This window comes from Trematosphaeria pertusa (genome assembly GCF_010094035.1).
Source record: "Trematosphaeria pertusa strain CBS 122368 unplaced genomic scaffold BU26scaffold_7, whole genome shotgun sequence".
NCBI classification, from domain to species: domain Eukaryota; kingdom Fungi; phylum Ascomycota; class Dothideomycetes; order Pleosporales; family Trematosphaeriaceae; genus Trematosphaeria; species Trematosphaeria pertusa.
The window spans coordinates 1260612-1273702 of NW_022987218.1; the positions used below are offsets into that span (position 1 = coordinate 1260612).

The 13091-nt window shown below is 56.6% G+C and overlaps 7 protein-coding genes across 7 annotated transcripts; 3 read left to right on the forward strand and 4 right to left on the reverse strand.

Annotated features, from left to right (window-relative positions):
• Positions 1 to 515: 515 nt before the first annotated feature.
• BU26DRAFT_456989 (uncharacterized protein) lies at positions 516 to 3649 on the reverse strand. The gene is made up of 3 exons (XM_033824932.1): positions 2742 to 3649; positions 2395 to 2693; positions 516 to 2347 (listed from the first exon to the last, which is right to left on the reverse strand). The coding sequence occupies exons 1-3, from the start codon at positions 3607 to 3609 to the stop codon at positions 653 to 655; spliced, it is 2862 nt and encodes a 953-aa protein (XP_033684099.1). The 5' UTR covers positions 3610 to 3649; the 3' UTR covers positions 516 to 652.
• Positions 3650 to 3814: 165 nt separating this feature from the next.
• On the reverse strand, positions 3815 to 5179 carry BU26DRAFT_519251 (uncharacterized protein). Its single transcript, XM_033829003.1, has 4 exons — positions 5002 to 5179; positions 4922 to 4945; positions 4355 to 4868; positions 3815 to 4306 (listed from the first exon to the last, which is right to left on the reverse strand). The coding sequence occupies exons 1-4, from the start codon at positions 5068 to 5070 to the stop codon at positions 3849 to 3851; spliced, it is 1065 nt and encodes a 354-aa protein (XP_033684100.1). The 5' UTR covers positions 5071 to 5179; the 3' UTR covers positions 3815 to 3848.
• A 123-nt stretch (positions 5180 to 5302) lies between these two features.
• On the forward strand, positions 5303 to 5494 carry BU26DRAFT_427585 (uncharacterized protein; the record flags this gene model as incomplete). Its single annotated transcript, XM_033823739.1, has 1 exon — positions 5303 to 5494. The coding sequence occupies one exon, from the start codon at positions 5303 to 5305 to the stop codon at positions 5492 to 5494; it is 192 nt and encodes a 63-aa protein (XP_033684101.1).
• On the forward strand, positions 5376 to 6942 carry BU26DRAFT_312032 (uncharacterized protein). The gene is made up of 3 exons (XM_033821929.1): positions 5376 to 5438; positions 5495 to 5527; positions 5745 to 6942. Exon 3 carries the CDS (start codon positions 5752 to 5754, stop codon positions 6826 to 6828), a length of 1077 nt encoding a protein of 358 aa, XP_033684102.1. The 5' UTR covers positions 5376 to 5438; positions 5495 to 5527; positions 5745 to 5751; the 3' UTR covers positions 6829 to 6942.
• On the reverse strand, positions 6850 to 8486 carry BU26DRAFT_312056 (uncharacterized protein). The gene is made up of 3 exons (XM_033821930.1): positions 8132 to 8486; positions 7370 to 7985; positions 6850 to 7317 (listed from the first exon to the last, which is right to left on the reverse strand). Exons 1-3 carry the CDS (start codon positions 8372 to 8374, stop codon positions 6872 to 6874), a joined length of 1305 nt encoding a protein of 434 aa, XP_033684103.1. The 5' UTR covers positions 8375 to 8486; the 3' UTR covers positions 6850 to 6871.
• Positions 8487 to 9339: 853 nt separating this feature from the next.
• BU26DRAFT_427499 (Pal1-domain-containing protein) lies at positions 9340 to 11126 on the reverse strand (the record flags this gene model as incomplete). The annotated part of the gene is made up of 3 exons (XM_033823735.1): positions 9340 to 10642; positions 10737 to 11022; positions 11102 to 11126. 3 exons carry the CDS (start codon positions 11124 to 11126, stop codon positions 9340 to 9342), a joined length of 1614 nt encoding a protein of 537 aa, XP_033684104.1.
• A 900-nt stretch (positions 11127 to 12026) lies between these two features.
• BU26DRAFT_312115 (mediator of RNA polymerase II transcription subunit 31) lies at positions 12027 to 12703 on the forward strand. The gene is made up of 3 exons (XM_033821931.1): positions 12027 to 12292; positions 12348 to 12481; positions 12534 to 12703. Exons 1-3 carry the CDS (start codon positions 12224 to 12226, stop codon positions 12667 to 12669), a joined length of 339 nt encoding a protein of 112 aa, XP_033684105.1. The 5' UTR covers positions 12027 to 12223; the 3' UTR covers positions 12670 to 12703.
• Positions 12704 to 13091: the final 388 nt, after the last annotated feature.

Here is a 13091-nt window from a genome sequence, read left to right on the forward strand (position 1 = left end):
GAACAGGGCGACTTCCGCCCTTCTCAGAAGCACTTACCATGTGCCATACTGACTGACTCATATCACTATCGTCCCTCACCCAACGCTCCACCACTTCCCCCATAATGACTGCAATCCAGTTCGACAACACAATTCGTGAGCACCTCAATCTCATCAACCTATACGCCCAGATCGAGCGCATGAAACTCCAAGACAACCCAGTCAACTGGGGTTCGTCACGCTAAGTAATGCCTGTCTCGTCATGATGGAGACGGTTATTAGTGGAGGGAATCTCCAAGAGTTCTCAGTTTTGGGAGGCTAGAGAGAGGGAGGAGAGCGATATGGGAGAAGCAATCGAAGGGTGTCTACGCGTAGCCTGAGGGATTGTCGGAGGAAATGGAGAGACGGATGCGAGGATGAGTGTTTCACAGGAGTGTCTGGCTTCGCTGGTTAATGAGCTTTGGGGCGCGAAAGTGCTTTTCGCAACCCCCTCGACGGGGAAATAAAGGATTACACAGATACGCAGAGTAGTTTGAGGGGCATCGAAGCCGCGGATGTGGATTATGAATATAGACGAAAAAGAGTAGTCTACACTATGTTACAATCATGCAGTGATATACAAATGCAAAACGCCCTTCCTGGAACTAAGAGACGCCGCATTGAATGCTGGTGCTTATGCCTGCAATTTCAGCATACGCTTATTATGCTGCGCTGCTGGCTCTTCCTGAAAGTCCGCGGAAGATATGGTAGACTGATCGCTGCGAGAGTGAGACTCCGGGGGGTATTGCTCTTCTAGGGGTTTTGACATGTTAGGATCTTCAACCTCTCCGTCGTTCAGCGGCGTCGTAGCCTGGCTAGTTTCGGAGTGTTGTTCCTCGGTTTCAGTGTCTAGGGAAATGGTTTTAGGAGCAGCGGCGGCGTCGATAGATTTGGAATTAGGCTGGTCAAGCTCTTGCCTAGTGATGTCGATATCGGTTAGTGCAGTATCGGTATCGAGTTCGCCAGTGTTATCTTCATCCTCCAATACCGGGGCGACTAATCGTTCCACGACCTTGCCGTCACCCTCATCCGCAGAGACCGCCGCTTGAAGTGCTTGGCGTCGAATCTTCCTTGCGCTCGTCTCGACCCTAGGTTTGAGGGTTTTTGATATCGGCGTCCCGTTTGCCGCAGCCTCCGTTATTCGATCCGCAATGGCAAAGCAACTCTGAACAAACCCCCTCATCCTCTCGTCATCCTCCAGTGGACCACTCTTGCCCTCAGCATTCGTGTAATAGGCCGACAGCGCTCCGCCCTTCCTACCCAGCTTTCCAGACTGTCTGGTATTATATGCCACACGTGTACCAAGGAGGTCACCCACTACGCTTTGCCTAAAGCGAATACCGGTGAAAATATATTTGACAGTGCGCATACCGCTCATATCGCGACTGGAAAAGCCTGGTATAGTCCATTTTGGTATGTCAAGCGCGAGCGCAGGCGCGGTCAACCGTTCGCCGCTCTGAATGTTGGCGGAAACTGCGTCCATGAAGTCCCTGACATTCTCATCCGCGGAGGGAGCCTGAAGAAGGAGCCTATGTGACCTCCTGAAACGGATATCGACTGCCTTATCTGGTAGAAGGACGTCGTGCACGCATTCGTCGAAACCAAGTGTCAGTTTGCGAAGCGAAGGCTTGCCAGTGTGGTTATGTCTGACCTGAACGTGGAGACTGGGATACTGCTGGCCCTCTTTGAAATTTTGCTGCACAGGCGCCGGAACAAAGTCATAATCCAGGGCAGGAACTTTGGAATGGTAGGCCTGCGCAAAAGTGTTGTCCGTAAGCAGCCTTGAGAGGCCGGGGAGGGTGTATGAAAACGTAGGCGGGGAAGAGATCAGTGAAGATCCCTCAGTGTCGCTATCGACAAGGCTGTTATTCAAAGGAACAAGGACTTGACCAAATTCGGCTGATAGTGTCTCCTCCGGGTGGGCGGCCCAAAGGCTAGTCTTATTCTTGTTCTTCTGTAGAGGTGTCGATTCGGGAGATTGTTGTACCCTCTCCAATACCCGCGCCTGGACAGGGTCCAGGTCCCAACTTAGGCTGGCTTGTTCAGTGGCGGCTTTCGCAGCATCTGCGTCCGACCGTTTTTCGGGGTCCGATCTAGGACTGGACGCCCTCTTGACAGGGAGCGACCAACGACCCAACTTCAGCTCACGGGATAGAAAGTCCAGGGAACCTTTCTCGAAGTCGACCGGGAGAAGGTAGCTTTGGTCCTTGACACTATCTCGTTTAGATGTATCGATAGCATAGGACACGGAGGTCTTCAATGGGAGCATCCTTATGAGAGAGCGTTCCGCGTCCTCCACTGTGTTCTTATTGAGTGCTCGAATCAACAACTTGTGACGTTAGCATCTTCCAAGGAGCTAAGGCGAGTGATACACACCTCATCGACACCGGCCACTTGGACACTCGCTCCAGTCATCAAACTTACTGTCTGTAAACTCTTTTGCGTGAACATGTTTGCCAATCTTCCTGATGGCCTCCTGCTTTCCTCTAGATATGGTGTCCACGGTCGCAGATGAAGGCGCTTGGTTTCTGTGCTATGAAGGAGTCGCTCGATGTCATCGGCGGCGTATTCGGCAGTATTTTTGTCTGCAGTTATTCGAAGAGCATCGTGCTGCCAATATATTTCGAGTTTGGCCTTTCTTTCCCTTCCGATCTGGTCCAGAGGTGTGGGGGAAGCTGTGTGGGATTAGCGTTAGTCATGTTGATGATGAAGACAGTTCCTACCTCCTGAGCTCAAAAGACTGAGCTGCCACGGCTTCAGTGACAGCTCAATCTCACCCGGAGCCTCGATCTCCTCTAGCAGCACAAGCTTCCACACATCCCGGAGTATCTGATCGACCAGAAGCTGCTTACTAACGGGCGACTTCTTTCGCCTATGGGTGACGTCGAGCCCTGGTAGCCGCCTGTTGATTTGTGTTGTCCCAGGATGCCAGTCGGTCCGCTCCACTGGTCTCTTCGCTGTGCCCTTTGACCCCTTCAATCCATCCAAAACCTCCTTTTGGACGTGGTCATGCTCCACGCCCTTTGTAACCGAATAATAATGCGATAGCTGCGGCACTGTGAACCCCTGTAAGAGAACCTTGGCAAGCTTGACGAATGTCGCTTGGGTAACATAGTGTGGCTCGTGTAGGCCTGCCTGCGTCTTCGGGCGTAAAGTGTCGAGCTGCTTCGTGATCTCTTCCAAAGTGAGCGGACGGTTTTCCTGCTGGAGGGAAGCAAGGATGTCGGGCACATCTTGCTGTATTGGCACTATCTCGGGCGCGACAGCCTCTTCCTGTGGCGCATCTCCCACCTCCTTCAGGACGAGAATCTCGGCGTCATCGCCCAGAGTCTTTACGCCCAACCGCGCTGTAGTTTCTCTGACGGTCTGTCCCTTGCGTTTCCGTATTCGTCCCAGTGGATGTGCGCTTACTCGGCCGCGCGGCGGAGGCGCTTGGATCTGCGAGGAGTCGTCAAAGGCATCGCGATGGCGCGCAGAGGCGGAGAAGTTCGCGTGCGGAGGTCGGCGGGCGAGGAGCGGAAGTCGCGGGCGGGCACGCTTGAGCTCACATCGGATGCATACAAATGCGCTGGAGGCGCGAGGTGCAAGCATAGGGAGAGAAGCGGCGGGAAGCCTGCGCAACGCGATGGACAAGGAGAGGTGTAGCGGAGCAAATTCCGAGAGTACGCTCCACGTTCTTCACCGCCTGCAGCCCTGCGGATTCTGCCAGCGCCAATTCACGTGCCGGTCGCTTCCATCCAACCTTGGAATTGCGCAGACACCCGAATGCGTGTGCTAAATGATGCAAAATTGTTTAAACGATTCTATTTTTGCTTTCTTGTAGTCAATGGCTATATAGGCTGCCGCCAGCTGCAGAGGTCGTCCCGGACATCGAACTCATCCACCTCGTGGTTCGGTCGATGCCGTTTCCGCTCCGCTTCTGCTTTCATCTGATGAGCCTGTTGCTCCAGACTTCCTCTGCCGCGCACGTTCGGCGAGCTTGTCATTACATCTCCGGGCCTCAGTGTCTCGTGCGATTTGCGGTGTATGGTGCTCCCGCGGGTGGTTCTGGAATCGCTTTCGCTCAGTGACCCGCTACTATCGCCGGAGACGAACCTTATGCCGCGTTGTTGCGCATCATATGGCTTCTCCCGGTCGCCCCAGCCATCCCCACCCCCAAAAATATCCTCGATGCACTCGTCTGCCTTGAGCTCTCCCGGCTGGGCGGACCAGTATGCAGCCAACGTCCGCCTGTACATGTCTTGAAGCTCGCCCGCTTCGCGCGATCCAGCGTTTAGAGACGGGGTAGCTGCGAACGATCAGCATAACTCACCAGCTCGTCTCGTGAAGCACTTACACCCAGCATCTTCCGAATCTCCCTGTTCCCCAGACACAATCCCAGCGATACCGCTGAAGACCTGCGCCGTCTTCAGTGCAGGCGCAACGTAATTCTTATCGCCTTCGATCTGCCTCATATAGACGCAAATCTTGAGCGTGCTGTTGATCTTGCTGTTCTGCATCAGATATCTTCTCGTAACGCCCGGCTCGTCGCCGTCGACGCCTGGCATTTCGCTCTGCTCCACGTATTCGGCCAGATTCAGCCTGACATTCCCCAGCGTGATGCGCTCTCCTCTGCCGCCGCCCCCATACTCCTGTATCACCTCGAACTCGATGAAGCTCTCCTGGAGCATGCCATTCTTGTCGACGGTGAGCCGGACGGGGAGCTTCGCTTCGTAATCGTAGAATACTTTGTGGTCCTTGATAGGTCTCTTTTCGGTGCGACCGCGGTGCTCAGCAGCCGTCGAGTGCGGGAGGTGCCACTTGACGAATGAGTTGCCGGAGACGAGTGGTACGTTGTTCAGGTCGATTATCTGACTCTATCAGTACCCCTGCCACACGCGCCGCACCGCGGGGAGCAGCTCACTCTCAGGCGCAGTTCGAACTTGGGCTGCGCACTTGTCAGCTAGCGCGTCCTCAGCGGATGTGAATAGATGCCTTTCTTACCCGCCGGTTCTTAGGCACTGCAATCGTGAGCGTGTGTGTCGCGAAGGCGACAGAGCGCTTGAGAGACATTCCTCACCGAAGGCTTGCATGGTGAAGGAAGGAAGAAGATGCTGTGGCCGGTATCAGGCAGTATTAGTGTGCTGAGGGACTGGTGCGGGAGGGTGGCAGGAGCTTTGTGTGAGAGCCGGAACCGTCGAAGGAGCTCGGCACCGACATCATAGCTCCGCTCGGGCACCGCCCACACCTGGGCAGCACTATCGCCTACAACCATGACCGCGCCGCATCCTTTTGTCCCTCATTCATGACGCCAGACGCAGACGCGATTGCCAACTGCGTGCTCTCAGCGTTCGACGAGCTCCCAGAGAAGCGCAAGCCGCGGCCGCGCGGCGACGGAAGCAGAGAATGGGTTCCGCTCGCCGGAATTGTCTTAGTTAAGGGTACGGCTGCAATGCAAGCTCAGCAGAGCTGGAGTAAGCTTATACTCATCATCTAGCAAAGACGGCACGCTATCATGCGTCTCTCTCGGGTAGGTACTATGGTCAATTTCCATAAGAGTCGACAATATCAGAGTCATCCCATCCCCTCAGAGCTCAGAGTGTACAACATATACGAGAGACATTTCCACATCTCCCTGCGCCTCCTCAAATTTATAGCGGAACATGAATCCGTTTTGCCTATGCACCCCGGCACAGCAACTTCACCAACATCGCCCTAACAGACGCCACTAACGATGCACCCTCTAGAACCGGCATGAAATGCCTCCCCTCGTCCAAGCTCCCGCTGGCGCACGGAAACGTCCTTCACGACTGGCACGCTGAGATACTCGCCCTCCGTACCTTCAACCGCTTCCTACTGAACCAATGCCTTTTCATCTCAACCCCTCCATATCCGCCTTCGCCGTACGTACGGATCCGATCACATGAGGAGCGCACAGAATCCGAGTACCAGCCCTTCACTATCAGAGAAGATGTCCAAATCCACATGTACTGCTCCGAAGCACCTTGCGGAGACGCAAGCATGGAACTAGTCATGGACGCCCAGGACGACGCAACGCCGTGGACCAGCGCTCCGCCTGCAATATCCTGTACTGCTCTAGCGGACGATCTAGCGGGCCTTGCATCTTCGGCTCTTCGTGGTCGGTCCCATTTTGGCTTGCTGGGTGCCGTCCGCTGTAAGCCTTCCCGCCCGGACGCGCCACCCACCCTTTCTAAGTCCTGCACCGACAAACTCGCCCTAACGCAATCTACCTCCATCCTCTCCTCCTTAACTACGCTGCTCGTCTCTCCTTCTCATGCCTACCTACACTCCCTCACTCTCCCCAGCACCCAGTTCGTTACCTCAGCTTGCACTCGCGCCTTTTCTCGGTCCGGCCGCATGAGCGGTGTATCCCCAGTGCTGGAAAGTAAGTGGAAAGGTGGCTATGCATGGCATGGATTCGAGGTTAGAGGCACGCAGAGTGAATTCAAGTGGAGTAGAAGGGGCGTGGCGAAGGGGGAGAAGGCGGTGCCGAGTAACCTTAGTGCTGTGTGGACTCCCGGGTGGCAGGAGACGTTGATTGGGGGTGTGCTGCAGGGGAGGAAGCAGTTTGATCAGAGAGGAGCGAGTGCTATTTGTCGGAGGTCCGTGTGGAGGGCTGTTGCTCAAGTTGCAGCGGCGGTGGGCGTACCGGCTCTCATGGAGGTTCTTACTAAGGGGAGTTATGCGGAAGTGAAGAAGAGCGAGATGCTGGCAGCTAGGAGGCAAGTCAAGGAAGACGCCAGAAAAGAGGGGTTGAAAGGTTGGGTCAAGAACGTCGGAGACGATGAGTTCGCTCTTGAATCCGAATGAGCCCTCTAGGGGCGGGTATCTAAATGGAATAGAGTCACAGACATCAGACATCCCTCATCCCCTTCTCCCCTTCCGCAAACGCGCCCCATGCCCCGACTCTCCCACTCCATCGATCACCCACGACCTCCACCACGTCGACCGTCTTGACACTCTGATGCCTGAGACCCCTCACACCTTCAATACCCGCTCCCCCATCCGCATATACAGCCCTTGCATCCGCTTTCCGCCTAGGCATCCTCGATACTAGTAGATGCAGGTCCAGGTACGGGGACAGCACATTCCCTAGAGCGGGCACCACCTTGTTCGAAGAGAAGATTGAAGGTGACTGTGGTGGTTGCTGCTGTTGCTGATGAGGTGGTGCTGGTTGGTTGGAGGTGTTTGGCGGTGGAGGGCGAGGAGGGCTGGTTGGATTGAAGAGGATGGTGTAGAGAGCGTGGGTGCGGGTTAAGTGAGAGAGAGTGAGGAGGAAGGATGTGGAAAGCGCGTGTCCTAGGAGGATTAATTAGTTTTTGGTAGCAGGGAGGGGGAAGGAAGCGCGTACCTTGGACGTGGTCTTTCTTGAGGAGAGGATTTATGATGTGTGCAAGGTTGTCGATGAGAATGAAGGAGATCTTCTCTTCAAGTCCTCTTTCTTGTTCATCTTCGTGCGCCGGATCCGGTAGCTGCGGCTGTACATTGGGTTGTGATGCTGGCAGAGCGACTGATTGTGCGAGCGCTGCAGCTTCATTGTCGAACAACATCTCGTCATCGTCTTCCTCGTCCTCACTATCTGCAATCACGGTCCTCCTGGGCGGCTGTGGTGGCGCCTCGTCCTCCTTCTCAATTTTCTTCACGCTCTCGATCTCATCTTTCTCTGCCGGCGGTCTCCGTCCCTCAAGCCCATCTCTTATCTCACTCACAGCCTCCATAACCCCCACAAAATCAAAGACCCGCATAATTTTAACTCGGTCAAGGACTTTAGCTGCGACGTTTTCCGTGGAAACACCCTCCAAGCTGGAGGTTCCTCGGAGGCTGTTGAGGAGAGACGAGTCAGCCTGGAGACGAGAGACGATGAGCGTGTATATCCGAAGGATGTCAAGATTGCCGGTTGTGTCGATAATAGCGGCTGTCGACGTCGGGGCTTGCAGGAGACAATTTGTCAGAAAGGTGAGGCATAACTAGTGGACTCAGCATCTCGGTGGGTCTTGCAAAAGCGGATATAAAACCTTCAGAGAAGTGATTCAAATCAACAAGATGAGGGCGAGCAAAGGCAATTGCGAAGACTCGAAGCCCTACGAGGACTAGTCGAAGTGAGATAACCTACCTCAACACCACCCCCTCCCTGCCCTGCACTTACGCATACCACCCGGCCTCCCTCCAATCCACCGTCCAGCGCTTCATCTAGACTCTTAACACCCGTCCCTAGTGACTCTCCCCTCCTCTTCTGTTGTGGCCCAACCCTTCCAGCTACCACACCCTCCAGCAGCACCTCCAACTCTTCATCGCCGATCAACGAAGACGCGAGAAGCAGCTCCGCGGGCCGAGCTTGCGCTCCGGCTTGCGCCATCTATCTCATACCGCAGGCAAGGAACGGGAGAGGTCGCAGGAAAAACCGGTTTGAGGTGATTGATTTGGTGTAGTAGTGTGACTGGATGTCGGACGTACCTAAGTACGCGGCCGGATTAGGAAACCAGCGAATCTTCCACACTAGGCGAGGAAGGTGCGCGTGCGCGTGTGGCTGACGTGCGCCCCTATGGGAATCTGAAAACCGCACCACTATCAATAGATAAACATGGCAGATTGTGTCTATCGGAGACGGGTGCAGGATTGTATCCGTAGGCGCGGGCAGGGGACTAGGAAGGGTGTCGGTCTTCAGCTCCAGCGAATTGGAATTGGCCCCCGAACCTTGGAACGAGGGCTGGCGCCGACACAACGCCGCGTTCAATCCTGATTTTCGGGACAGTGGAGATGTACCTGCATCATAGATATGATAAGGTTTAACGAGCAGTCTAGGAACCCTAGCCTGCTAAGGCTTGGTGAGATCTCACACTTGCATGCTACTTATCAAAATCTTCATCATTCATTCAGATACTTTCATTGGGAAACTACGGACGCCCTCCCTTACACCCATAGCTAGCTAGCTAGCTAATTTCCCCACGCTCAAGATGGGCCGTACAGTCTCGCCCCATTAATAGAAGAAGTTGTTTTTTTTTTCTCGATAATCCCAGAATGCCCTTGTGAGACGCGCACCCCAAAATGTACACCGAGGGTGGTATCCAGAACCGGACTGATCCCCACTGCTTCAGATTCCCTCTTGTCTCCGTGCGCGGCCCCATAATAATCCCATAATCGAGGACTGACAATAAAGAAATACGTCGTCTCTGTATATTTCCCACGCTGGACGTGGGAACCGGACTGTGTGGCCGAATTGTCGTCGGGTGTGCCGGCTTAGGGCGCGATTCACACAGCGCTCGGCGATTTGATAGCGCATACCGAACTAACGAATGCTATATCCAACCATCCGCTTGCCGCTCAAGCAGGACGCTCAGGTCGTGGCCGTCGTCCGCCCTTCAAGCTCTTGACGCGGTTGAGGAACCCTCCTTGGGGTTTCGCCTCGCCAGGAGAGCCCAGGCTATCTGCGGTCATAGCTCGAGCCAAAGGATTGCGGCCTCCAGGCGATGATGGCGATGTGAGCGGCCCTTCCTTGCTGTCTGACTCTGTGGCCTTGATAGTGGCACCCTTCTTCTCGTACGCATCATCGTAGTTATCAAAGAATGGATTTTGTTCGTCGGCTTTGTTGCTCGCGTAAGTGCCTCCAGTTGTCAACGGGCCCTTTGGGCTTTGACCGGATCCATAACGGCTGTCAGGGGACGTAATGCGGGGCCTGCCTTCACTCAAATCCCGTCGTGGTTGCGAGATACCGCGGATTCGCTGGGCAATGGACTTCTTGCGGCCAAGACCACCGTCCGCAAGAGCTTTCTGGTTCTCTGATTCCCGCTGGATGGCCGTGCGTGACGCTGGTGCGCCCTCGAGGAAAGTGGAAGTGCCCAGACCGTAACTCTCTTCGCCGTGAACAATGTCGGCGCGCTCCTTAGGCCCGTACGTCACGGAGCGCTCTCCCAATTCGGGACGCTTCTTCCAGTCCTTGAGGTCGCTGCCACCAAAATCTGTGAAGCCCTCAGCGCCGCGACCGTGGATCCGGTCCAGGTCAATTTTACTGTTCACGGGTCCTGAGCCGCCGAGCGCGTTGTTGGCTGATCCCATAGGGAACGCCTGCATAGGAGCACGGGCGTCCTTCTTGCGATTCCGGTGCGGCCGCACAGCGTCGTACGGGCCATCGTGATGCACTAGGCTCGGGCCGTAGATGCCGCTCACATCCAGCTTATCGATGATATCGAGACCCTGGGGCTTCCTAACTTTTGTCGAGCCAGATTTGCCATTCCGGGCACGCTCGTCCCTCTCCTTGCGTCGCTCTCGGCGCCTGCGCTCTTCATTCGGATCCAGCGAGCCCTTGTCGATCATGGAAGACTCGGAGTTTCGTCGTGGCCGCCTGGCCTCCCTTCTCTCGGGGCTGCCTCGCGGCGGTGGTGGCCGCGAACTTGGCGCGCCGTGCGGACGGGGAGGCCCGCGGGAAGGACCACGTAGACGCCTTTCTCTGTCTTCATCCGAGCGTGACGGACGGTGGCCCTGGGGCTGTAGGGTGCCGCTTCGCTGGGGCGGCCCTGCTTGGGGCGCTCGCTTCTTGTCGCCTTCATCGAGCGTGAGATTGTTCTGTCGGAGAGAGGGATAGTCAGCAAACAGGCTCGCAAAACGCTTGAAGCGCTCCATGGCGCGCCTCTGCCGCTGGGGGGCGGTTTTATTGTTGGGACACGGCGAGACTGTGGGTGCAGATTGTGCGACGCAATTACGTCGGCTGCCGTCCCCATCACATCGGCGGCAGGGGACATGGACGTACAAAGAGCTCTTCAGCAGTGTTGCCGAAAGTGGCCTTCTTGGGGGACTCCTTCACGGTGGCCGACATGTCGATTAATTGCGCCTCTTTGTTGAACTCGGCCTCGAAGGTCTGCAGGAAGGGGTTGCGCGACATTGGCCGGCTGCCGGCGCTCGAGGGCGTGTGCAGGGCGGGCGAAGGGATGGCGGGCGACGCAGCGCGGTTGCGGAAGGGGTTGTTGGAGTTCAAGTTGAGCGTCAGACCCGGCGAGGGGCGGCGGTGGCCTGTAGATAAAGGCGGTTATCAGTGAAATTCGTTTTCGTCACCGCCAGCGAAGGTGAAACAGGCGATAAAGGAGCATACCTGGCATTGACGGCTCAGCGATCATGATGTTGCCGCTGCCTGCAACCCTGCACAGGCGGCCAATCACACGGGGTCGTCAGGGAAGCGGACAGGCTGCGCAGGCCCAGCGGCGACGGAGGAGTTGGCTGGCGAGCGTATGACGCGCGAGTCGCCCCAAATCCTGCTGCAGGCGGGGACCGGCCGAGGACAGGAATAAAAAGGGGTGCAGACTAAGACTGGCAATGAGATGCTGGTGGGTTTCGCGCTGTCGCTCTGCCAGGGGCGGGGCGGGCGTTTGAGGGCCGCGTTTGCAGGTCGGTTGGCCGGTTGGCCGGCTAGTGCATGCACCGTCTAAGCAAATACCAGCAGCAGGCAGGACGCACGCAGCGCGCGGGCGATGTAATGTGCAGAAGGGGAGCGGAGTGCAGGCGGTGCGAAGTCGGGGCAGCGCGCAGGTAAATACTGTAGGGTGCGGAGCGCAGGTCGGGTCCCTGACGATGGCTCGCAGAAGCGTGCAGGTGCAGGCGCGGCTCGAGGCTTTCGAGGCGAACGGTTTGCGTTTCGCGGCGCGGCCTGTGATTCGAGGGAATGTCGCCAGCTCAAGTGCGCCCGGCCAGCTGCTCGCCGAGTGTGCACGAAAAGAGGGCAGGCCGGTCCGTATGATAAATAGAATGCCTGTCCGGCGGCACGTTTGCTGTGGGGGAGCTGTGCAAGCCGCGCTGTGGCGACGCAGGGGTTGCGCCCGCTAGAGGCCAGACGCCCGCATCACGCGGCGACGGACGCCATCGATGCTCGAGAGGCTGCTGCCATTGCACTTGCGCCCATCGCCTTTGCTTCTGCCACCGCCTGCTCTGCCCGCCAGCTGGAGCCTGGGCTCACTTCTCCATCGCCGCCTCGTCCACCTCGCACGGCCGCAGTCTGGTCTCCGTCACCGCAAGTCCGCACGCCCGCCCACACGCCCAGCCCCATTCACGTTCAGATGCGGCATAGCCGCCGCCCCCGCAATTGTGAAAGGCAGACCCTGAATGCAAATCGGGAGCCTCAAGCCGACGCCCAGGCCTTCGTTTACGGCGCCGGTACTCGTCCACGCCACGACCATCAATCTCCTGGACCTCCAGCCTCACAGCTCACAACCCGCCCAGCATGGACGCAGCCCCATCGCCCGACGTGCCACCCTACGGAGGCTTCTCGCGCTTTGAATTGGAACTCGAGGTCCGTCCGGCCCGGCCTCATCCCCCTAGCTGTTCGTGAACTTACCCGTGCCCAGTTCGTGCAGTGTCTTGCGAATCCCGCCTATCTCAATTACCTGGCCGTGCACAAGGTGTTTGACAAACCCGAGTTCGTAGCATACCTCGGCTACCTGCAGTACTTCAAGCAGCCGAAATACGCAAAATATCTCCAGTGGGTGCTGTCCTTGTAGCGCCGACGCCGATGACTGATGCTTTGCCTGCAGCCATCCTGGGCCGACGCTCCGAGCGCTAGAGCTGCTCCAGCAGGAGCGTTTCCGCCGCGAGATATTGAGCCCCAACCTCATGAATTACATGACGATCGAGGGTCTCAAGAATGCAGTGCCCGATAAAAGGGATTGATAGCGAAAGCCGTTCCCAGCACTACGTGGCACCGCATTCTTGGGAACCATGGCATTCGCAACAATCTCTCAACAGATATACCAACCGCCGCCTCTGGGTTCGCATTCGAGCCAATGGTGCCTTGCATCAACGAGACACCCATTGTTCGTATTGCGGTTGTCTGCTGCATCCAGCATAGTCGACACCGTCGCCGGGCTCGTTGCCTTCGAGGCAAGGGCTGGGGGCTTGAGACCCCAAGATTTTGGCGCTTGAGGAGAAAAGGAAGGCCCTCTGGCTGGGATCAGCATGTCACGTAGTTTTGACCTAGGCGGGCCGGTCCAATATAAAGGAGAAGGAATGGGACGCATGTCGCTCGAAACTACCACAGTGTCTACGGCTCGTGCCAATATTGTCTAACCAAGCAAGCGCTCATACGAGCGGAA